Source organism: Manis javanica, chromosome 1 (assembly GCF_040802235.1).
Source record: "Manis javanica isolate MJ-LG chromosome 1, MJ_LKY, whole genome shotgun sequence".
Lineage (NCBI taxonomy): Eukaryota > Metazoa > Chordata > Mammalia > Pholidota > Manidae > Manis > Manis javanica.
Window position 1 is genome coordinate 189,422,406 of NC_133156.1, and position 26,343 is coordinate 189,448,748.

General features: G+C 35.8%; 1 protein-coding gene across 1 annotated transcript; it reads right to left on the reverse strand.

The window, feature by feature from the left end:
• Positions 1-7,294: 7,294 nt before the first annotated feature.
• On the reverse strand, positions 7,295-26,268 carry MDH1 (malate dehydrogenase 1). Its single transcript, XM_017669460.3, has 9 exons — positions 26,104-26,268; positions 21,099-21,197; positions 20,185-20,281; positions 17,759-17,934; positions 15,806-15,928; positions 9,403-9,579; positions 8,756-8,869; positions 8,194-8,283; positions 7,295-7,643 (listed from the first exon to the last, which is right to left on the reverse strand). The coding sequence occupies exons 1-9, from the start codon at positions 26,104-26,106 to the stop codon at positions 7,518-7,520; spliced, it is 1,005 nt and encodes a 334-aa protein (XP_017524949.1). The 5' UTR covers positions 26,107-26,268; the 3' UTR covers positions 7,295-7,517.
• Between the last annotated feature and the right edge of the window lie 75 nt (positions 26,269-26,343).

Consider the following 26,343-nt stretch of genomic DNA (forward strand, 5'->3'; position numbering starts at 1 on the left):
GAAACATAATAGGTACCATCATCTCATTTAATTTACTTTTTTTATTAAGGCATCATTGATATACAATCTAATGAAGGTTTCACATGAGCAACATTGTGGTTACTAAACTCACCCGTACTTCAAATACCTCACCCCCACCCCATTGCAGCCACTGGCCATCAGCATAGTAAGATGTTACAGAGTCACTACTTGCCTTCTCTGTGCTATACTGCCTTCCCAGTGACTCACCTACATTGTATGTGCTAATCATAATGCCCCTTAATCCCCTTCTCCCTCCTTCCCCAACACCCTTCATCTCCCTGTACCCTTTGGTAGCTGCTAGTCCATTCTTGGAGTCTGTGAGTCTGCTGCTGTTTTGTTCCTTCAGTTTTGCTTTGTTGTTATACTCCACAAATGAGGGAAATCATTTTTGCACTTGTCTTTCTCCACCTGTCTTATTTCACTGGGCATAATACCCTCTAGTTCCAACCATGTTGTTGTAAATGGTAAGATTTGTTTTCTTCTTATGGCTGAGTAATATTCCATTGTGTATATGTACCACCTCTTCTTCATCCATTCATCTATTCATCTACTGATGGACACTTAGGTTGCTTCCCTATCCTGGCTATTGTAAATAGTGCTGTGATAAACATAGGGGTACATATGTCTTTTTGAATCAGGGATCTTGTTTTCTTTGGGTAAATTCCTAGGAGTGGAATTATTGGGTCAAATAGTATTCCTACTTTTAGTTTCTTAGGGAACTCCATACTGCTTTCCACAATGGTTGAACTAATTTACATTCCCACCAACAGTGTAGCAGGGTTCCCTTTCTTCACATCCTCACCAGCATTTGTTGCTCCTTGTTTTTTCGATATTGGCCACCCTAACTGGTGTGAGGTGACATCTCACTGTTAGGTCCACCTGTTCTAATGTGTTGTTCAGTGCCTCTGTCTCCTTACTATTTTCTGTCTGGTTGATCTGTCCTTTGAAGTGAGTGGTGTGTTGAAGTCTCCTAAAATGAATGCATTGCATTCTATTTTCCCCTTTAATTCTGTTAGTATTTGTTTCCCATATGTAGGTGCTCCTGTGTTGGGTGTATAGATATTTATAATGGTTATATCCTCTTGTTGGACTGATCCCTTTATTATTATGTAATGTCCTTGTCTCTTGTTACTTTCTTTGTTTGGAGTATGTTTTGTCTGATACAAATACTGCAGCTCCTAATTTTTTCTCCCTGTTAGTTGCATGAAATACCTTTTTTCCATCCCTTCACTTTTAGTCTGTGTAAGTTAAGTCTTTGGATTTGAAGTGAGTCTCTTGTAGGCAGCATATAGATATGTCCCACTGGGTCATGACTTTGCTACTTTACCCTTTTCTATGAGGTCTTCTCTTTTCCCCAGATGTAGACCATCTGTTGCAGTCTTCTTTTGGGTCTTTCAGGATTAGTTGTATTTGCTGTATTTTCATGTTACTTGTGGTTTTGGGAGGAGGTTTCTGTCTCACTTCTCACACTTCCATCTTTTTCCTCTCATATCCTATTTTATCAGCAAGTAGCTTATATATAAACTGTATAACATTACAGGTAACTGGTATGATTTTCATTATTTTTAAAATACAAAAAAGTTTCTCTGTCTCTCTAGTCTAGTCATTGATTAGAATGTAAAAACTGTCAGTTAAGTGCTCCTTGAAGATCATGACTGTTACGACTGTAGCTTGTGGCAATCTTGAGGAAGTTAAGAATAAGTGAGCTTTGTGTTTTGAAGTAGGTTGTCTGTTAGGAATCCTATTCTTGGAAAACAGATAAAAATTCAGTATTTGAGACTAAAGTTTTAGAAAACAAAATGGGCTAATCAAGATCAAAGCAGGAAGAATATACTTTTATGGAAATACCAAATGTTTCATTTAACTCATTCCTGGACTTTTCATGTCAGCCAGTTGCATGGTGCTTACTTTTAAATCAACAATAATTATTAAATGTCCATTAGGTATCCAAAGCATGGTACAAAGCTGTTAGAGAATATAAAATGTAGGTCCTGCCCTCCTAGTGAAATAGGAGATAGATCCATGGATAAGTAAATAAGAATAGCAGTGTAGGTTCAAAGGAGGTAATATGAACCAGCTCAGCTATGATTAGTGGCCAAAGGAGTTAATTATACTAAAAATCTTTATGGGAGTTTTGAGGAGGAAGAAGCACTTTGGATTGGAGTTTTATAGAAACACTGATAATCAAGTCTTGAAAAGTAGGAGGAATGTGGAGGTGAAGGAGAATGGGCATTTCAAGCCTTGAAATTCCTTTTGTTAGTCTTTTTAAAGGAAGCTTCTGGGTAATTTTCATGGATGATCTGAATTGCCCATGACTTGGCATACTAGTATCAGCTTAAAACTCTTCTCTGCTCTTCGTTCTTTTCTATTGTTTCCTAAATGGTCAGCAGACTGACATGTCTATGAAGATGGGCAATGGTCGGCAAATGAAAGAGGATCAGAAAATAAAATCCTCCTGGGAAACTTGACAGTGATTGTGTTTAATTTTACATCTTCACGTGGATCAGTATTGAAATAGACCCTCCTCACAACATACAATTTACAGCCAATTTAAACCAAATGATTATCCCTCTTCTATCAAGAGTATCACATTTTAAAAAGGGCTGTGGTGCCTACGTGTTGAGAAGTGAACCAAGGGCATGCAGATTTGTGTCAACTAGAGTCCAACCAAGGGTATTGAAAGAGAAATTGCTCCAGCATGCCTAGTGATCAGCATCTAAGGGATGAATATTGGAGATAATCATTTATCATTTGACAATTTCAGTAAAAAGAGTCAGGAAAAAAATAGGCCTGACACCTGGGCAATTAAATTCTTAATAATAAGTTAGTGGTTACATTCAGCTGTACTGAATGTGTTGAAGGAATACAATAAAGTCCATTTCTACCTAAGTTACAGATTGTAGCTCCCTTTAAGCTATTAAGTTCAAAGATACAGTTTCCCCCCAGGAAATAAAGCATCCTCCTCGCCTTCCCAGTTCTCCACTCCATGCTGACTGAGTTTTCATTCTAAGCACTTGCTTGAGTATTTTGGAGAATCTTCTTCTCAACAGGATGTTGGTATCTGAGAAAAGAAAATTGTTCCTATTTCCAACTCAAAGGTGGCTGTATTTACATAATCTCCTCTTTCATTTAAATCTTTCTTAATCCTCAAGGATTTAGTAGTTGAAATGCAAAATACATTTTTTTTTTAATAAATGAAAGGAACCCTAAGAGAAAACAAACAGCACAGAGGAAGAATTTTAACAAATTACTTTTTATTTTTGTGTTTTCTGCCTAAAAGTGTTGCAAGTTTGAGATTTGCTTGTATTTTCCCAATAAAGGGCTGAAATAAAAATTTGTATGTATATACATAGGAAATGAAGGAATGAGGTCATAATTTAATCTGAAAATATAATAGTTTATATCTTACTTTTGACCCATCTCCAAATTCAAGATAATTATGTAAAATTTTATTTTTGAGTTTGATAGTTGAGAGGCAGCTGGTCTACATGATCACTCCAACAAATACATTAAATCATGGTTAATTATTAGTCCCTAGGTTGCAAGAGCATGGCGAATGTAGATTTTTCCCCCTAGAGTAATGTGCAAGAATTTATTCTCTGTCATGAATGGATTAGTTGAGATTTCTTAAAAATTTCTTCCCCAGCAATGTGCTAATTGCCAGAGCTCAGTTCTGCCTTAGAAGACCTGCCGGTAGGTTTGCATTCATTTCTAAACTTAATTGTTTTTCCATTTAATTGAACCCTATTCTTACTTTAGCTATTTTGGAGAAAGGCATTTTGTTTTTTGCAAACAAAAATACTTAAACCTTAAAGATCCTTGTCATTAGATCAATTCCTTAAAAAAAAATAAATGCAAAGTGATTTTTACTAGATAACAAGTTTCTTCCAGTTCTAAAATTCTTCTGTGGACTGTAATTTTATTTAGTCATTTTCACATTTGCACTATTATCCTTATTTGCATATACTTTTTCTTTATAACAATTTTTTATTCTATGCATGGTAATCTGTGTTTAAGTAATTCTACCATGTTTGCATTGTAATCTTAGAGGAAGGTAGTGAAGTAATATGGCCCTTTTCCATTCAAAGTAAGCAAAACTGTCCACTAGTCAACATTATTGGCAACACCACCACCAAAGCCACTAGAATCTTAAAATTATCTTTTCTTTGATATTTCTTATTACAAGGTATAAAGGATATATAAAGGATTCAAATTTGTACATTAGACTTTTTCTTTTTAGAAAAAAAACCCCCAAAACAACTAGCCTGTATAATTTTCCACTAATCTGGTACCTTAGCAATGGGGTCAAAGGATTTCCTTGTATTACTAAGCACAGTGTAAGTAGTGGAGAAAAATAATTTATCTTTTACATACTGAGTGTCAAGCATTATCTAATTTAATTCTACCACAAACCTGTGTGGTAGGTATCATTAACCTTATGAAAATTCAGATAGCTAATAGTGTCAATATAGCCCACAATAAGGTACCAGCCATCAATTAGGTGACACTAATGGGAAAATACTTTAAAGCCTACACAGTCCTGCTGAGTCAGTAACCCTTTTAAGTTCTATCAGAACCAATTGATATTCAGAAATCAAAACATGGATATGTTCTGGTTTTGTTAACCCTATTTAAAGCCATAAGATCATAAAGATCATGGGTTCTTGTTCTCATATCAAAGGGACAAATAGGAATGTTTTTCTGTTGCTTTTGTTTTTCATAGAAAATTCTTAAGCTATTTACAAAAAAGTGTCTTCCAATAGACTTTGTCTCTCATCAACATTCCTTGAGAAATATTGTGGCTGGTTTGATGAAGGTCTTGTTTAAAAAAGAGCAGGGAGAGGGGAAGGTTAGAGAAAATAAGATGTATTAAATATATATGTAACTATAGGATCCAGAAAACTGCCTCTTTTAAAACTAATCAGATTCAACAGCATTATTAAAAAATCCACTAAGAATTTATCACACATAATATACTTGCACATGTGTGAAACAACCTACTTAACAAAGTCCAGCAGTGCTGGCTACATAAAATTGGTATAGCCATTCAATGGAATATTACACAGCTGTTCAAATGAATGAGGCAGCCCTATAGGTACCAGTATAACTCTAAGATACATTATTGAGGGGAAAATGCAAAGGACAGAACAGTGCATTTAGTCTAATTCATGTACAAAAATGGGAATGATTATAAGCACACACCCACATAATTCATATATATACTTGGGTTATGCACTGAATACTTCTGTACTAGAGACAGAAACAAAAACAGGTATTAAAGTAGTAGTTAAAAGAGTAAATTTTTCATCATATAGCTCTTCACCTTTTTAAGCTTTTAAAATAAATCTGTTTTTTTTTTTTTCTTCCTGGAAGGATAAAAATAATCTTTTTTTGGAAAAAGATCAATCCTTGGGCAGAGAACGGGGCTTTTGGTTTTCTTAATGCCATTTTACTGATTTTCTAACATACTATGTATTTTATGCAAAATATTTCACTGGTAGTAGGATTATAGGTATTTTTCTCTCCTTTATGCTTCCTTGTAATTAAAAAAAAAAACCCTATGCATACATATGTATCTTTTTAAAGCTGCTTCTCACCATATCTTTTCTGTTGTTTAGGAAAATTCCCAGGGTATCTGCAGAGGTCAATTCTCTCCTGTTTATTTTGCTCAGATTGTATCTTTTCTAAGTTTTTGAATCTAACTTTACTGGTTTAAAATGTTATGTTTTTTGTCCATGTGTCATTTCCTCAAGTTCTAGCAAAATGCTTATTAAAGTTCTGAGCTGATCACAAATTATCACACTTCTTAACAGCAAAATTTTCTGGGCTTGGACTCTGTTCTTTGAGAGTAGGTTAATAAAATCCTTTGTTCTCCTAGGTAAGGTAACAAGGTGAAGAGCATAAAGAGATAATCATTTTCACAATGTGAATATGCAAAAACAAAGAAAGGCATACATGGTTGGTAAGAAATTACATGTTTCTAGAAATAATCTACCAGATTTTTCCAAAATGATTGATTTCACTTTATGTGATCCCTGATTTTATGAGGTTAATTTACAGAATCAATAGGCCAGTCTACACAAAGGGATTATAAAAGAGGTGAACATGTTTATACTCCCAGTTGTACCTCCTATGAATTTTATATACTTTATCATATTTTTTAAAATTCTACATGAAGTTACTTTGTCTTCATCCTTCCAATTATTTGCTCTTTAAAGATATGTTTGACTCATGTTTTCTTTTCTTGCTTGTATCTTAAGTGGAGGTAAGGTAATGACAGAGGCAGGCAACAGGAATAAGATTGTATCGTTTCATCCTTTTCAGCCTCTGGTCTACCTCTAGTACCCTTTTATTGGCAGATTTTTAATAAGAAGTTGGTAAACAAATATTGTTGTGGAATCCCAGTCCCAGTGTCACAAGCAGAGAGAGTATGTTTGTAAACGAGAGAGAATTTAGTAAGTGGTACAGTCATAATTCCTTATATAAAATTTTAAGAATTCATATGAAATTGTTTTTATGCAGTTCACAAAGCCCTTTCACTCACTTGCTTTTTTCTTTTCTACATATGAAATATGAGATGATATAGGTAATTTTAAGTAACAAACCCAACCAAGTATGTTAACACGCATGGAGAGCATTATATTAGGCTGATTTCTGACACTGAATGTCTAGTATATACAATGAGTACAAGGATGAAATGATAGAAATTTCCTGTCCTCATGGATTTTGGAAATAGAGACAAGTTTTTTTGAACACTGTGTTTCTAATAATATTAGACTAAAGACATTCCCACTAGCATAATTTCTGTGGTATTTACCAGTTGTGAAATGTAAATTTTTCCTTATCTGCTATACAGGAATACCTCAAGGGAAAACATTACCTTTTTCTTCTATCATGAAAATAATTGTAATTTCATCCGATGTTATGAAACTGTTTTAACAGAGCATTATCTGCAACCTATTTAACAGGCAATATTGAAATCAAATTGTCCACAAAGCATGAACTAACCTTTAAGATTTAAAAAAATGTGTCTAACTGCTTAATGTGGATAATATTTAAAAATATATTCTGGAATAGACTGATTATCACAAGATGGATTTTCTTATTCTATTTACATAAAAGAGAATTGTGTTTATCTTGTAATATTTTCCATCCTTACTGCCTTTCTCTGGTTTAAAAAAAAATCACAACCCCTTAGGCAAGCTTGGGAACATGCAAAGTTGTTTTCTGAATAGAAACAAAATATTAGCTAGAAATTAGGGTCTGAGTCATCTTCATTTGAATATATATTTTATTTCGAATGCAGCACTTAACAGGCATGACGACAAACTGTCACAAATTTGTACCAAGAAGCACACAATCTTTAAAATGTGTTGTTTTTCACAAGTAATTTCACAATTTAAGTATAGCATTATTATTAGCTGGTACTAGAGTTAAAGACGACATTTAGATTCTTCAGCTTTAGAGCATTTAGTAACATCAAAACGATTGTCTAGTCAGGCAGAAGAAAGAAATTCAAAAGCAGTTTCTTTTTCTTCTGCCAATTCCTTTGCAGTGAGATCCATCTTCTCACGTGAGAAATCATTAATAGGGAGACCTTCAACAATCTTCCAGGTCTTATTCTGTTTGAAAATAATTACAAATAAGAGATTTATAATTAAATTAGACTTCATCTTCCAGCAAGCAACAACTTAGTTTTAAACTTAAATTTAGAGGAGTAACTGTGTTAAAGCCTGATTCTAAAGAAGCAAATCAAAATCCCGATCTTAATAACAGATAATTCTGATAAATTTCCACTTGAATTTAAAACTCAATGAATCTAGAAAAAAAATGTTTAAATGAGGTTTTAATTAGCAAACATAAAAAACTAATGGTGTGGTTATAGTAAAGAGCAACAAGGCTAAGAACCATTGCTTCATTTAAAAGTAAGATGTTATCTGTAGGTATCCAATATTAGAAGCATAACAAAATGTGTCCAGTGGGAAGAATTGAATCTTGCTTTCCAGATAAATTTCAATATTTCAGTGATCTTTGTGCTTCACATGATTTTAAAGCTGAGAAAAATGCCCATTAAAAGAACAACTTTCTAGAATAAGTTATATCATTATTAATAAAAACATACAACTACTTTCCCAGTAGGGGACAGAGGGAAATAACCCCAAATTACATTACCTTGATTGTAACAGGGAATGAGTAGAGCAGATCATCGGGAATACCATAGGAGTTGCCATCAGAGATAATGCCCATGGACACAAATTCTCCCTGAAAGTAACAATCAATGGTTTACATCCTCATGGTGCTTAGGGATCAGTTTGTATAACCAACAGACACACCAACTGACAAGATTAAACCAGGGGACACTTTGTTGCTATGTTCCTAACCACTCTTCCAGTCACATGTGAAGTAAGCCAGAGAAACAATCCTCATTTTATGAATGAGGAAGCTATAGCTCAACACAGGTTTTAAGAAGAGAAAAAAGCCACCACCACGTGTGGTAGGTGCTTTCTATATATCATCTCATTTAACCTTCACAACCCTGTGGGTAAATGCCATGTGAAAGATGACAAAACAGTTTAGGAAGTTACGTACCTCTACCAAGGTTACTTGCATAGTAGGCAACTTGAGCTGGGATGTAAACCTGACCTACATGACTGCTAGGGCAATCTTCTTTTTACATGATAGCATCAGAGAACAAAAATAAAAGAGTGGCCTGTGCAAACTGCTGAGTCCTCACCTCTGGGGTTCCAAACCAGATGTCTCTGACATGGTCACAGATGGCTTTTGCAGCAGACATCGCACTGGATAGTTTTCGAGCTTTGATGACAGCAGCACCACGCTGCTGCACAGTCTGGGTGGGGCCAGGCAAAGACAGCAGGGTTATTTGATCAGGAGAGCAGAATTGCCATCAATTCCAAGCTGATCTTGGGGTGAAAGGCTGCCACTATAGCTTAATGTGTCCCCTCCAAATCATGCAACTACCCAATGTCGACCATACCAACCTATTTCAATTATCAGGACCTGTCTTTTTGAAAAAAGAAAACACACAAAACTATATAAAACTCCACAAAGTTTACCATACTTCATACAAAGAAAGGATTCTCTGTATAAACATACCCAGATGTACTATTAGTATTTTCCCACTTCAACAAGTAATTAATCTTGACTGCCATACAACACACTTGATCAGAATGGATCTTGACTGGCTTAGTATGACTCCAAAGAAAGTATGTATTTATCAGAGCAACCAAGAAAGGCCTGTTCTCCTTGAGACCCTCCTACCCCCAACCTCCTGACTGGAGAGACACTCAGACCAGTAATGTCGTGTGTCTCAAGAGTTCTGTATGAATGGCTGTTAAGAGAGAGAGTCCAGATTTTTCTTACTGTGATGAATTCTCCCTTGAGCCAGCTGTCATCTTTCAGAGCTTCATAAACACCAACTTCCTTTCCTTGGAGTTTCACCTTGGCATGGTTGACATCTGGATATTGAGTTGAGGAATGGTTTCCCCAGATAATGACATTCTTTACATCATTAGAAGTCACACCAACTTTAAGAGCAATCTTGTTAAACAGAAAACAAATATATTAGACAAATGCTTTTCATTTCAAATTATGACCTGTTTGACCAAAGACCTTAAGATAAAAAGCCTCTGAAACTTCAAGAGAACATAAGAGTTACAATGACTTGTTTAAAAAAAAAAATTTATTGCTTGGTAATTTCCTACAACAGCTTAATGCAAATGTAAATGACTGTGAACCTGAACTACTATAGGGTAGAACATTGTTTAAGAGAGCAACCTACAGTTTGTGATTAACTTATTAATATAGCAGACTTATCAAATATAAAACACCAAGCAAGAGGCTAATATTGCTCAAATACCGAAATGTGACCTTTGTTTTGTTGTTAATACGTAGAGATGTCTCCTCAGCACTTCTGAGCAATCAGTTATTTAGGGGCTTTATCCATATTTAGCTGAAATTTTTATTATATACCATATATATATATACATCAACTAATCTTCAAATAAAAATAAATACGAAATTTTGGAATTGAAGGGACTCAGATCACCAAAGTCTGACTGACCTCTTTGGATAGATTAGGAAACCAAAGGAAAGAGTTTAAATTTAACACACATGTAATACTAAAATGTTAACAGATGGAACAATCTCTAGCTGTAGGTTCAGAAAACACTCTAGGATTCTGCATACTTTGAAGTCACATGAACATCAATTACATGATGTAGTACAATAGCCACAGAAAGTTAGAAAATTATGTTTTTTGTAAGATTTAAAGAAAACAAAATCAGCTTGCTTACTTTGTTAGACCAATTTATGTGCAGAAAAAAAATTACAGCTAGTTGTATGTATAATTTGTTCCAAATTGGAGAGTAGAACTGATAAGGAGCCTTAAAGGAATGTTTTGGAAAAAATTTTAGAAAAATTAAAAAAAATCTGTTAAAGTTTAATTTTAATTGTTAGAGTAACACTGTGGGTGATTTTTCTTTCCTTTATGTTACAGTAAGAATGGGAGAAAAAAATAGTTGTGTCAGACTACAGCTTTTGCATACTTTAGTAAAAGCAGTGCCACATCATAGTTCTATTTGATCATTCACCATATAATAAAGGGAATACACTCTGATATTTAAAGAAATTTGGAAAGCAGGGATAGTAACAGCCCCAAACGGGAAACAACTCAAAAGTTCTTCAAGAATGGTGAAACAAACCTGCTACATCCATACAAGAAATGAAATAAACTTAATAGGTAGAAAAACAATAAAAAGGACAAACTACTGAGCCATACAACAACTTGGATAGATATTAAAGGCGTTAACTGAGTGGAAAAAAAGCCAACTGAAAAAGGTGACTTACTGCATGCTTCTATTTTTATAACATTCTCAAAGTGACAAAATGAGAGATGGAAACAGATCAATGGTTGTTAGAGTTTAGGAAAAGAGAGGGAGGATGTAATATATAAGAGCTTAAAAATATTGTTTTTTGTAGGTGATGGAATGAATAGCTCTGTATCTTGATTATTGTGGTCATAGTAATCTATATGCGATCAAGTATCACAGAATCATAAAGATAAACAAAAAAAGTATGAATATAAAAACTATAGCAGTTTGAGTAAGTATAGTTAACAGTGTGTGGGTAGTTTAGGTGACTTCCTGTTTTTTTTGATAATGCTCTACTATTTGGTAAGTGGGTGATGGGTACCCATGATTCTCTGCATTATATTTGCAACTTCTTCTGAGTCTGTAACTATTCTAAAATAAAAAGTAAAAACAAAACAACCAAACAAGGATAAAGATAAAAAAGGCCATTATCTAAAATGTTTTGTAGTGACTTGATTCATCTGTACATTAATTTACTGTCAAGAAGCAAATTGTTTCCTTTCACCGACTCTTAAAATAACTTGACACTAATTTCTTAAAGCTTAAAATAGATGATTTTATAATATTAACTTAAAATTCTGTTTTTGACAGTTAAAAATCGCTTCTGATCTAACCCCTGCTTAACTATTCTGCATAACTATTAACTACCACACCAGTCATAACAAATAAGTTGGATGGTTCGTTTCTGGGGTACCCAGCTATTGACCTGCTTAGTAGCTGCTGTTAGAGTGGTATACTGTACAACAAGTACCATTTTTTAATGTGCCATGGCCTAAAAGGGCTCAGGAAGAATTACCTTTACTTACATTTAGCTGGCAACATATTGAAAAAGGACAGTTTACTTGGGGAAAGAAACTCAATATATCTGTTATCAAGAACTGAGAACCCATAACTGCTTAACGTCAGCTTCAACTGCTCCCAGGTACAGTGAAGACAAACTGCTTCTGGGCTTCACCTCCCAACAGGAAGCTCCCCTTACTTCTTCTGTCCTGTTGTCCACTTCCTCCTTTTGATCTTGAGCTCCTTCACTCTGTCTAGACTGCAGATGCCAGTACTGTGCACCCAATGGACAAATTTCTGCATACCATTCATGCGAGAGCCAGTCTAAATTCACATGGGTCCAGAAGAGCTTGCTCCTTTAGAAACTTTCATGTCTGTCATATAGATCTGTTCAATAGTTTTCAACTAATTCTCTAGCCCTAGTAATTTTCTTCCCTCTGATACCAGCTAACTGGTTTTACTGCCAAATTACCTTGTCAGCAGACACATATGCAGCTCTGCTTTGCAAAAATACAGGTGACAAACAGTTACTAGATAGCTGAGTGTTCTGAATTCCAAAACAAATTATCTAAGACTAGTAACCATTCACTAGTAAACCCACCCATTAATGTTTGGGTTTGTTATTTTTCTCACTAGATTAATAATTTCTACAGGAGGGACAACTGCTTCTTCAAGTTTCCTAAAAGCTTTCATTCAGACTTTTGTCCCTGCAAGGAAAACTTTCAGTTTTCCACCAAGGCCTCAGGCAAAAGAGCAAAGGCAGAAGTTTGTTGGTGTCAGTTATATTACCTCTTTCTCCCTGTTGCAACTGAGTAAGTAACCATCTGGCAATCCGAAGTTCACAAATGCAACACCTATGATATTTTTTTCTATATAATGTGTTCTGTCGTATACACATCTCCTGACTCTATAGTCATTCAAATAAACTCCCATTCCTTCCTAAACACCAGACCCTGGCTAAACAATATGGAAAAAGACATAGCCCACAGCCTAAAGCCTCTTTGGAAATATTTGTAATTTAAGAATGTTATCCAATGGCCTTCTAATTAACTGAAATATTCAGGGACATATTTCTGAGGGGTAGCTCTTGATTATATCCTCCTAATAATAAAAATTAGCAATAATCGTAGCCAATCTTTATTGATTTTTACGAGACATGCACCATGATAATGGTTTAACACAGATCTTACCTCATTTAATCAATGTAACTACCCTTGGAGGTAGATATTATCCCATTTTATAGCTTGAATACATTTTCTCACAATCACAAGTGACCTAAATCTACTTACTAGACTTAGGTCACTTGATCTTATTATGCAAGAAACTACGAGTCTGGAGTCAGGTAAATCTGGGAAGTTCCATCACTTACTAGTTATATAACTTTGAGCAGGTTCCCTGACCTTTCTGGGCTGCAGGTTTCTTATCTATAAAACAGGGATAGTAACTAGTAACTCATTCAGTTACTACAAGGCTTAAATAGTAAGTTACATGTAAAGAAAGCATTCAGCTTAGAGTAGAAGTTAACAAATAAAAACTCTGGGCATCCAAAGCAGAAAGATTATTAACTCTCAGTTTAAAGCAATAGTTCTCAATTTAAACCTCACACTACCTTTTGGTAAAAACAGTTGTCTTAAAACTAAACAAAATTGTCTTCTCTAAAAGAAAAGGACTAAACTCATAGACCTATCTAGCAGTGATGACCTGTAGATGAGGAGGGATGGTCAGAAAAATGCTAGGGAAAAGGAAAGATTATGTCCAAGAACTAGAACTTTGCCATGGCTTCTAAAGGAATGAGGATCATCCAGACCTAAAAAAGTTTAGGGACAGGCTTAAGGACACAATCGGTAACCCGATTAACAAATGGGCAGAGGATATGAAGAGACAGTTCTCCAAAGAAGAAATTCAGATGGCCAACAGACACATGAAAAGATGCTCAGGGAAATGCAAATTAAAACCACAATGAGCTATCACCTCACATCAGTAAGGATGGCCAGCATCGAAAAGATTAAGAACAACAAATGCTGGTAAGGATGCGAAGAAAGAGGAACCCTGCTACATTGCTGGTGGGAATGTGAGCTAGTTCAACCATTGTGAAGAGCAATATGGAGGTTCCTCAAAAAACTAAAAATAGAAATACCATTTGCCCCAGGAATCCCACTCCTTGGAATTTACCCAAAGAATACAACTTCTCAGATTCAAAGACATATGCACCCCTATGTTTATCGCAGCACTTTTTACAATTGCCAAGATGTGGAAGCAACCTAAGTGTCCATCAGTAGATGAATGGATAAAGAAAAGGTGGTACATATACACAATGGAATACTATTCATCCATTAGAAAGAAAACAAATCCTACCATTTGCAACAACATGGATGGAGCTGGAGGGTATTATGCTCAGTGAAATAAGTCAGGTGGAGAAAGACAAATGCCAAATGATTTCCCTCATTTGTGGAGTATAACAACGAAGCAAAACTGAAGGAACAAAACAGCAGCAGACTCAGAGACTCTAGGAATGAACTAGTGGTTACCAAAGGGGAGGGGTGTGAGAGGGCAGGTGGGGAGGGAGGGAGAAGGGGACTGAGGGGTATTATGTTTAGTACACATGGTGTGGGGGATCACGGGGAGAACAGTGTAGCACAGAGAAGGCACATAGAGGATCTGTGGCATCTTACTACACTGATGGACAGTGTGACTGCATTGGGGTATGGGTGGGGACTTGATAATATGCATAAATGTAGTAACCACATTGTTTTTTCATGTGAAACCTTCATAAGAATGTGTATTAATTATACCTTAAAAAACAATTAAAAAAAAAAAAGCCACATAACGAAACCACTAATGAAACCCTGTAATCTACTTCACATTTAAGTGGAAAAATAGCCAAAAGGAGCAACTTCAACTTCAAAGAGGAGAAAGTGCACTGTGAAGATTGTTCGCCTTTGCTGCATTTGGGATAGATATGGTTATTTGGTAACATTGTTTAAGAACTACTGGATCTTAATGCAATCATGTATAAGAATATAACTTATACTATGTGAAAAAAAAAAAACACAGGACTTATTACTAGGAATCACAAAGACCAATCATTACTTTTTTTAAGATTGTATTTTATAAGGAAACACTTAAATGTATGCAGCTGTTTTCTTATGTTGAAAAGACTTTGAAAGTTTAAAACAGCATAGCAAATAATCTATACTAAAAGTTTTTTGTCTGCACTGACAGTACTGTATATACGAAATGCCTTAATTATTAAGCCAATGTGTATTATACCAGTATCTGTTTAAAAAAATTTAAAACCAACCATGCTTCTGGCATGATAAAATCATGGAATTAAATCATTGATTTCCATTCATGTAGAAGGTTGTTATAACTTACTCCACAGCATTTTTAGAACTTGAGATTATTTTTAGTATCTCTGATTTTTTTTCCAGAGTTGTCATGTCATGTCATGTATGTGTGTGTTATTCCTATATAAAAGAAAAAGGTGAACATGTAAAAAAAAAAGGCTTAGGGAACTAGCACAGATGACTAGTTATTGTTAATACCCTGGTCACTGACTCCTTGGCTTATTAATCTAAGGGTAAGGAAACTTGACAATTAAAATTCAGCTGCTAAACAGTGAAAGTAGGAATTTTGTGAAAACATGTAGATTAACTAAAAAGATATAAAAATGAAAATGAAAATGAAATTAAATATAAAATTAAAAATTAAAAAATCTGTATTTGATTGCTTAGCTATAAGGAAAAAGGAAACAGAACCACACAAAACAGAAAGCTCAAGTCTTTTATAATCTACATAGCTGACAAAAATCAACTAAATTATGTGCAATCATGTGACTTATCTAACCTAGTGTCTCATTTTAACCCCTGTAGTAAGAGGACATTAGTAACCACATTTTATTATAGTTAGCAAATGAAATATATAGTTGAGAAAATTAAGTACAAAGTTCAGATTCTTTAAAAGACTTGATTTAAAGACTCCCTAATAAACTGGAAAAGCTTCCTACTAAACAAAAACAACAATAAAGCACAAACTAAGATTCACCTGCTTTAAAAGTGAGAGAGAAAGATTTTCAACTTGAACATTGGTAGGATTTTAAAAGGGATTTTAGTTACCTGAGCTTTAGCTCGGTTATGGTCCAAACGAGTCAAGCAACTAAAGTTCTCCTTTGGGATAGACGGTGCAGACTTGGAGGCAGTCAGGCAGTTGGTATTGGCTGGGTTTCCCACCACAATAACCTAGAACGTATGAGGCACAGCACAGTTACAGACCATATGCTTGGTTAACTGGCTGTCAGAATATGACCGACAACTGTGAAAAGTGTGACCTTTGTATCAACTTTGTGTGAGCTAAACATGTAGTTATCATTATAGTTTTGAGTAGGAAACTATAATAGAAATTCTCCTTGCTAAAAACTTCCCCCATATTAAAAACACTGAAAACACTTCTTTAATAAAGCCACCATTATACATAAAAGTCACTCTCCAGGTGGCAGTGTCCAAGACCCAAGACACAGGTCTTTCTGCTTTATTCTGTGTTAAAACAGAGAGAGAACATTTAGCCACTTGCCACAAAAAAACAAGTAGCCTAAGGCTCAATCTCAGAATTCATTCATTCATAAAATTTTCCTTCTTATAAAAGTAGTCCAAGAAATTCTACTTGAGCAGTTTGTTTTAGGACAATGATTTTGCTTTATGAATTAAAATCATTTCTCAATCTTGCCTCATCATAAGAATTAACTGGGATATTTGCTAAAATACAGATTTCCAGGTCCCACCCACTCCACACCTACTGAATCACTCTTTAGAGGGAAGCACTTCAGTATATTTTTTTTTTACTAGGGAGGTATGGGATGCTCTGAATCATAATACAGTATAGGAAAATGTATAAATGGACTTAAGAAAATCTTTAATAAAATGATAATTTAAAAACTTACTGTGAAATAATATTAAACTTACAGAAAAGCTGCAAGCATATTACAAACAATTACTCTCACATTCCATTTACCCAGATGCTCTAATCGGTTCCACCTCTCTCCCTGTCTCCACAGACACAGACACACAGACACACACACACACACACCCTTCCCTCGGTGTTTTGTTCTGGCGCATTTAAAAGCATGCTGCAAACATGATACTCCAATTCCCCTAAGTACTCCAGCATCCGTGTTTATTTCCCCCAACAGGATACTTTCAGCCAGGGGGTGACGGGCCATTACTGTATAAGCAGTACTACAACGCTAAGCACACAAGATTTTAGCAGTCCAAACCACCTTTTTTATTTTACTATTTTAAATTGAGACCTGTGGATTTCTACTTATTTCTATTATTTTCTCCTGTTAATTACTATAGTTAGTGCTAATAATTACTGTATCTAAAATGAAGTCCATAGAAAGCAAAAATCCACATGGCTTTGAAATATCACAATAGAACATTATAATTAGCAATTTAAAAAAATCTTGTTAAATTTTCTTTTACCTTTCTTGAAGTTCAGGATAGGGATTTATTAAAATCAGTAAAACACCAGCAAGCCTTTATGTTGTGATGACTAAGTTCTGTCTAATTAACTAATACTTACTTGGCAAAAAGGAGGCTTTAATATAATACTGAGATAAATTTAGAAATTAAAATAGCTTGGACACACTATGACAAAAAGGAAGTCATACTGATTCAACTCCTCAGAAGACAAAGACTATGAATTTTTCTGGGTTGAGAAAATCTGAACATTTCCAAAGCCACCATCTATTGCTGAGAACAGCTCACAAACACACACAAATCCAAATGATTGAACAAATATTCCCACCTAGCTAACAGGCACCAGGAAGTTTTGTGCCTTCTCTATAGGTTCATGAACTAATATTAAGCATGTCACAGGAAGAGGCAAAATATTTAAGTGCCTCTGAATATAGATTTGTATAGTATAAGGAAAAAAACCATAAAGGGAAATCAAGCAAAACTGTATTCACAGACCATTTTACAGAACTGGAATAAAACAAAGGCAAATAAAGCTAAATGCCCAAGTTTCAAATGCTGATAATGAAAACCACCACAGAATATTGTATTGGTCACCTTAACTGACTTCTTGGCGTATTTCTCCAAGGCTGAACCCTGGCATTTGAAGATTTTTACATTTGCTTTGAGCAAATCTTTCCTCTCCATGCCTTCTCTTCTTGGCATGGAGCCCACAAGAATGGCCACATCCAGGTCTTTGAAGGCAATCTCTTCCTTATCTGTTGCGATGACATCTGTGAACATGGCAATAAATATGCAGAGCTACTTAAAACACCAAAGTGTGAGGTTTTCTTTTTCATACTGAATCTACTCAGTAACTCTTATACTTTGTAGCAAATGTTTATCCTTTTACATATCATGTTGATAAAAGTTTTTAAGAAAAAAAAAAAAAAGACTGTATGTATTAATTCAACCGTAACAATCAGCAGAAATGTCAATACATTTATTTTGCATTTCCTATTTCAATGTCTCAATTTCAAAAATTCATTAAGTTTTATCTTTTATAATCAGGTATGATAGAAGGTATAATATGATACTTTTCAAGGCAACATTTGTTATTCACACTAATCACCACAAACAACACAAAAGGAAACTAGTTCACCTAATCTTTAAATTACAATTACTTGAAGGTATATGGTATCAATCACAAATTAAAATGTTTACTGAGGAGTTCTGTGCCAGGAACAATGCTAAGAGATTTATTTTATCAAGCTTAATATTTTACAGATGAAAACAATGAGGTTTAAAAAGACTAGTTGTGGCTGTAGTCTTTAAAAAGACTGTGGCAACTGTCTTTAAAAATACTAGTTGAGGTTTAAAAAGTAGTGTGGCTGTAATTCCAGCCCAACTCCAGTCCAGAGTTCAATCCCTATGCTAGTGATAGTCCAAAAAAAACACACCACTTGCTTTCTGATTAAAGAACATATGTTGTTGCATTCCTTCGTTCAGTGTTAAAAAGGCCTTGACCAGTGCTACAGCCTTAATGTTTGGGTCCCCACAAAATTCTTATATTAAAACCTAATCCTTAATGTGATGATATTAGGAGTTGGGGCCTTTGGGAGGTAATTGGAAATGAGGGTGGAATCCTCATGAATGGGATTAGCATCCTCATAAGAGGCCTCATAAAGCTCCCTCTCCCCCTTTGCCATATGAGGACACAATTAAGACAGCCGTCCACCAGGAATTGGGGTCTCACCAAATTCCAATCTGCTGGCTCTTTGATCTCTGACTTCCCAGCCTCCAGAACTCCAAAATTTGTTTATAAACCACTCAGTCTATGGTTTTTTTTTGGTATAGCAGCTCAAATGACTAAGACAATGGGGATTCAGCATGATCATTGGTACATTTTTAGACCAGTGAAATTGTGTGTTAGACTGCTGTTAAGTCCCCAAATAGGTATACACAGGAAACTAGCTGGACAAAAAAACCCCAGTACTACTTCTTCCCAGCCACACACTCTTATTTAATGGGCCTTTCCTTGCCTGTTGTATTCACAGCTGACCACTGACCACAGATAAACTGACAATAATCTGGGCCCATTAGAGAGAGTAGAGGGTATTCAGCAGAGAAAGGATAAAAATGGGAAGTTAGTTTGGAAATAGTAGGTGAGGAAAGGGTGCAAGCAGAATACCTTGGGCAGGGTAATGTTCTCTCCTACATAATCATGCAACCAAATGATTCAGAAGGCAGACTACCCCTTCTAGTAAATGTTTATTGAACAGGTATATGTATTCTAGGTATGCCTTTTCATGGGTGTGTAATGTTTTGCTTGTGCAACAGTAGTATCAATTACAGTATTTATAATTAACATACTATAGGAGAATATTAATTCTTACCAAAATAAAAAGATCACAGTGAAGGTATAGGGAAAGAAAAATACTCACATTAGTTTACAACTTGATCTAATATTTTAATGAACCTTTTAGTCAAATTTATAACAACTTCTTATATTTGTGTAACAGTTTAATGATTTTCACAAGCTCCTGGGAGAACTTTGGTAGTCTTTTTCAAACTATGCAGCATATGATTAGGGCAGTTTACACTATGTGTCAACCTGATGACTAGCAGATAGAAAGAACTATATATGAGGGACCAACCAAATTCCAGCCTTAAGGCAGCATATGGCTCTAGAAGATGTCACTTACAGTTGAAAGAGTTCTCCATTACAGGACATTACCATTACTAGTTAAATAGACTTTAATAACAATGCAATGTAGACAATCCCAGGTATATAATCCTTGTGCATTATTATACTTAATTAGTAAAATAAATTACATATAGGCAGATTGGAAAAAAAGTAGTCTTTTACCTTATACTGATTCTTATTTATTTAATTCTTTATATAAATCTTTATAAAGTAGTTGTAGTTCAAAAAACAAAAAAACTTTAATGAAATAATTTCTAATTGAGAGGCTAGTAAACATTTATTTTTTAAAAGATATGAAATACTGTAAAATCCCTTTCTTTTCCATTCTCCAACTCACCTTTTAGGAGGGGAAGGGCACAGTCTTGCAGTTCCATTAGGACACCATCCAGGACACCCATCATGGGAGTGATATCCAACAGCACCAGAATTATAGGCTGCCAAATAATAGGATAGCATCTGCCAGTATTAGGTCATGTCACTTAGTCACAAAAAAGTCCTTTCGCAAAGTTTTTGCTTATTTGATGTGTAGATGTATAATTCCTATTAATTAGTCATATTAGGAAGTCAAGTATCTAACACCATGCCACTTTCAGAAAAAGGGATGCTCTAAGACCAGCATTGGTGTGCTAATAGATACAGGAAGAGGAATCACTGTTACTGAATTTTAAAGGAGTACCTGGAAGAGATATCAAATTGAAGTGACAAGCCACAGCGTATTCTTCTTATTACATAGTTGTATATCTGATTTTAGTTCATGGAAAGCTAACTCCATGAAAGAAGAACTTGATATCCATGGGTGAAGAGAATGGATAAATGAATATTTACAAAAAGGATTTTAGTGAACATTAATCAGATGTGCTAGAATAGGAGGTGCCTCTTCAAATTGGGAAGCAGATTTGTCTATTTTGGGTCTAAAAAACATCTATGAGCATGAAGTGCTGATTCAGCAACCCTCTCTTCTACAAGATTCTCCCCAACAGCTGTCATTAGTGAGCACCTTCCACTGACTGATACCTGCTGGCTGCACCAAGTCAACAGAGTACAGAATGTAGAATAGCTCTGATTTGCAACAAGTTTTCAATGCCTGGAGAGTTGCATATAAATAAGCTGCCAGCTTCCATTTGTAGCAGTGTACCTAGTACAAAGGATTACCTATTCCATCACAATTTAAAAACTTCTTTGAAACATAATACAGAATTTTATTGACAATATTCTTACTTTATCTTATGATTTACTGACATTTGCACCTACCTGGTCTTTACCAAAGACAGATCCATTTCCAATACTGTATAGCAGTGAATATGCAATCTGACCAGCTGCTCCAGTCACAAGGACTCTGATTGGTTCAGACTGGAATGAAAGAGACCCATTAACATCTTGTTAAAAAGGGCTTTTTTACCCTAGATACTCAGAATTTTCTCTGTAATAAAAACAACCATATACTTTAAAAGTTAATGTAAAATTTAAGTCTCTTAACATCTGGCTTAGCAGAAGACTATCTTATCCCAGACTCGTCCCAGCAAATATACAATTAAGTAACTTCTGGAACATGTAGCCTTTGGCTGCGTATTTGTGTGGTGTTATTTAACTCTGTTACCTTGGATTTACTCAGAAAATCTTATCCACTTTTTTAGGGTATTTTACTACTGAAACAAGCCTAAAAATGTTGATGTGCTTTAGTTATATGGTCATATACTCTGATGGCCTCTATAGGACCTTACAAATCCTTTTCTGCAAAATCCCCACTCCCTCTGCTTAATAGAATCCTTCGCACCAGAAAAGGGGTAACTAGTTAAAATTTTTCATTCACTAAGTGAGAAAGTTTTAATAAAACTATTAATCAAGATTCAACTTAACTACTTGGAAGAGGAAAAATAAGCCTTTATTTTTCATTTAAGGAGGGACAATAAATATGAAAGTGATTAGTATCTGGATTATTATATTATTAACAACATGTAACAGCAACTTTCAGTGACAGCTGACAACCTAATTCCAAGGGAAAATTAATTTTAAAAGGGAGGAAGGGGAAGAAGTACAGAATATAGTAGTTGTAATAGAGGGAAGTCACTTTAAATATCTCAACAGACCCTGAAATATGAGCATATGGACAGAAATAACTAATATTTAAAGTGATATTGATCCTGAGTCATTAAAAAAATGTTAAATTAAGCAAACAGAATTAAAAAGATAAAAATATTTCTACTAAATAAAAATGTTGGAAACTTAATGCTTAAGTTTAGTTAGATGAAAAAGTTCAGTCAAGGTGAACTGTTCCTTTCCTTAACAGTGTGGTAAATGTACTTCCACTCTGTCACCTCTACTAGTGGGCTCACTGAATTGACTGGGGATAGAAGCATTTGATGTCTTTGTTTCAAACTCCCTCTTTGAGATGAGTCATCCCTCTAGGATGGAAGGAGGTATGACCTCACAGGGCCCTTCTACCTTCCAACCCTAGCCTCTGAAGACCAACTGCACTTGGTAATTTGGTACACATAGAAGACAAAGGGAAAAAAATCTCGGGAAAAAAGTGTCAACTGTTGTAGAGAAATGATGATCATCATAGCAGACTTTGTATGCATTTCTTCCTCAGAGATGTGACCAAGGTGAGAATAGAAAAAAAAAAGAGCAGACTTGTGGGGGAGGCATGTCTCTTCCTTATCTTCTTCACCTAGTTTGCCCCCAGACCTTCTTATCTCTAAATATATAAAGTATGATAATTCCCCAAATAAACCAATTTTAATATGATACATATTTATATTCCCAAATATCCTTGTTTATAAAGAACACTAAAAGTACTGTATAGGGTTAGTTTATATCATGGCCTTTACATGTTTTTGATTCTGTCATTTTTTCCTGTTCCCTTCCAGAATAGGTACAGGGAGTAGAGGAAGAAATTATTCCCCTTCCCTTTTTAGAATGCAAGCCCCTTATGGATTTACTTCTGTATCTCACTGCTTACAACAGTGCTTGGCACATAGTTGGAGCTAAAATATTTGATGAAGGAATAGTTGGGTCTTGTAAAATTCTACTAGAAACTTGGAAATGTAAAATAACTGTATGGAAGCAAACCTAACATGCTTTAAAAACTGTTATTCATATATACGTGCATTGAGAAGGTTGGAAATTTAGTGCCCAATAGTTTCAGCTATTGTCAGCAAAATTGTTTATGTCACTAGTTCTAATGATACCGTCTTATGAAGCAATCAATGAACAGTTACCTCACTTCATTCATTAAACAGAACACCACTGAACCTCTACAAATACCTGGTACTATTTTAGCTGAGAAAAATCTATTAGTGATTCATATGCAAGAAACAAGAGGATATAAACCGGGGCTCCAGGGAGGCAGGGTGTAGTGAAGAGAAGGCCTCTAGGGCTGGACTTTATGGGTTCAAATCCTGACATCACAACTTACTAGCTTTATGTTCTTGGGCAAGCTACTTAACCTCTCTATATTCAATTTCCCACAGAAAAATGGAAATAGGAGCTACCTAACAAACAAGGTAGTTGTAAAGACTGAGTTAACATACAAAGCATTAAGAATGTACGCACTAGAATTATAACAAGTATTATATATAATTATAGGTCAGTCCCTATAAAATTTTCCATTAAGCACTCTTTTAGCCTGTGGTTCTCTACTTAAAAGTCTGTTACTCTCTTCTAGACTGTGACCTTCTACCCCCATAGCACTCTGCCTTTGACTCAAATTTGCAGGCCCATATAGTGTTCAACAAATATTTGTTGAATAAATGAAAGCAGGGTTAAGAAAAACATGAACATATGCTCCTTAAACATAAAGCAAGCTGGGATAAGAAATAAGGGGGAAAGGGAATATTACTATTTGTAAAGCTTAATCTCCCAGTAAATCAGGTAGATGGTTAGAGTGGAATAATGTAGTCATTTTTTGGTGTTAATTTTAGTTACTAAAAAAATGTGTTCACATTATCAACTCCTTAGTGAAGGGGTTGTGGCCAACTAGTGACAGCTAATTCTACTTCAGCAGTTTCCTTTTTCTGTATCTTTGTGCAAAATTATTTTCACAGGTAGGTAATTCCATCTCGTTAAGAGTATTATGGAGCCTAGTTAGTGTCTGAAGGTTTGATGATGAAAGCGGTAAGAAAGTGCTCATTTGGTTCTTTCTGCTCTTTGCAACACTGCAGTTGAAAAGCAGGAGGGTGGGAGATTCACGCTGACTTTTCACAATGTTACAGCATGAAGACAGGTTACTATTCTTTGCTCAGCTATCTGGGCAGTCTGCCAAGAACCAAAGGAGAATGTCTTTGCTCTTGGCAGGGCGCTAATGACCTTCCTGCTGATGCAGGCTCTGTTTTGTGAATGTTCTGAAGTCCCCGTTGCAAAGCTTGAATTAAGTATTCCTTCTGTTTATTCTACAGAAAGACCCATGTATTCCTTTCTCACTTTCTGATTTATATTTTTGTGATTTTTGACATACAGTATCATTCAGATTCCTTCGTAGTTTTTTCTTGCTGTCACTCCCTATGTGCACAAGGAACTTCCTTCTTCAAAAAACTGCTTTGAAAAGCTTACAAAGACAGTTCTTTTCTAACTCAGTGACTGTTCACACTTTCCAGTGGCAAGGAGATACTGAGTCACGTGAGAATTTCCTGTCAGTTTCAGCAAACTCATGGGAGGCTCTTTCCTCATGGAAGTCTGTTATCTGGTACCTGAGTGGCCTTTCAGGGTGAGGCCTGGCTTTATCTGGTATGTAGCAAAACAATTTGAGTGGGAGGCTCAGGGTCTCTGTGGGACCTTGGAAAACAAAATCATTTGACTTTGCCAGGTTGCTTTTTTTAAGACTAGAAGAAATAATCTTCAGTTCTAGAATTCCAGTATTCCAAAGGTATAAAAGCTATCAGGTAATATAAATGCTGATAGTTTAGTTTGTATTTGCAGTTTGAGCTTGTATCTTTATCCAGAACTTCAGTTACTAAAAATACATTTTCAAAATGACTTAAGTATCTGCCATGTGACACAGTATGGTACAATGCAGAGTGTGAGACTCCCTGGGGGTAAACTGTTGTGTGACCTTGAGCAAATCACATTCTCTTTGGGTTTCAATAAACTCAATTTTAACACATGAAGGGGGAGATTTGTCAAGATGATCTTGAAAAGGCCCTACCCAGTTCTAAAACTATACAGTCTGAGGTACTTTGTTAAGTACCTCTGCTTGCTAAGATTATTAGGTAAGAAACCACCGAAACTATCATTTAAATGACTGCTTATGTTATCTAAGTAGAAATCTACTTTTAATAGTCAGGAGTTAGTAGCTGTCCCCACTGCCCCCTAAAGGTAGAGGCAGTAATCCCCTTCCCTTGAAAACATGTCTTTTAAGATTCTGGAAAATTTCCAATCCATTCAAATATTTCCCCACCATCTCCACCCATTTTAGTGATTTGAGATAACCGAGAAAAATAGTGTCCCTGTAGATACAAGTACTGAAGCAAGTTCTCTCTGTCTGATGTCAAATGTCACCTTCAAACAGTATGCAGATTATTCCTACGTCAGAGTTCCCTCACCCAATCCCCTTCTCCCTTTTAGCAGCCTCAAGATAAGGAGATGCAGTTATCCACATCTTCAATGACAAGATGGTTACACTGTGTAATATTTTTAAAAGTCATGGTTCTGTAATTTGTAACATAAGATCAGTAAATAATATCCGCTAGTTATTTGGCAAGTGATGCGGTCACTGACATTACAAAAGATTAATGACAGAGGACTCGTGAAATTAGACATGGCGGAAACGCGTTTTCCGAAAAGGTAGATAGTAATCTGCAACATCTGGTACGCATTACCTTCACGGTACAGGGCTTTCTGCTTCAAAGGGATTGCGATAAAAGCTCTTAAAAACACAGTGGGCTTAAGAGGAGAAATGGAGTTAGGGCCCAATACCCGTTTCCATATCAATCCTATCGTCCTTATCAGATCCCAGGGCTAGCTTTGGAAAAAATCCGCACCTTCATATTTGGTTCCCCACGCCATGCAGCAGGACTGAGATCGCGTCTCTCCAAGGACAGGGATTTCTCCAGAGTCCTTCTAAGGCACCCCCTTCCCCGAGGTGGAAATAAACTCCTTCAATTATGGGGCCACTGCGACAGTCCCTAGATGAGTCGGTTTCCAAAGGGCGCGAAGGACAGAGCCTTGCACAGCCGCCCTCCAGAAGTCCTTCAAGCTCCAAGAAATCCCACACAAGGGCGGGAAGGCCGGAGGTGAGCAGGATCCAGGGGCCCACACTCACCATGACTGGGAAATCCGCGTGCAATTTCAGCAACTGCAAAATGCGTCTCACGGAGTTAGGTCACCTCCACCGCAGGACCGACTCGGAAAGAAGGAGCAGTGTTAGAAAGAAAAGGCTCGGCTCCCTGCCGCTACGCCCTCTGGGAACTGTAGTTTACGCTGCTCAGATTCCGGCGCAATCTCCAATGCATTTCTTTCAAGTGTTGAACTACACTTCCCGAGGTCAGAGGGTCACCGCACG

What these genes read in the sequence shown, in the direction of transcription:
- MDH1 (XM_017669460.3), bottom strand. An exon ending in ACGCCAAGAAGTCAGTTAAG is followed by an intron (nt 15,929 to 17,758) that starts GTGACCAATACA and finishes CATACGTTCTAG; the next exon opens with GTTATTGTGGTGGGAAACCC. An exon ending in TCTGGTTTGGAACCCCAGAG is followed by an intron (nt 8,284 to 8,755) that starts GTGAGGACTCAG and finishes TGTTACTTTCAG; the next exon opens with GGAGAATTTGTGTCCATGGG.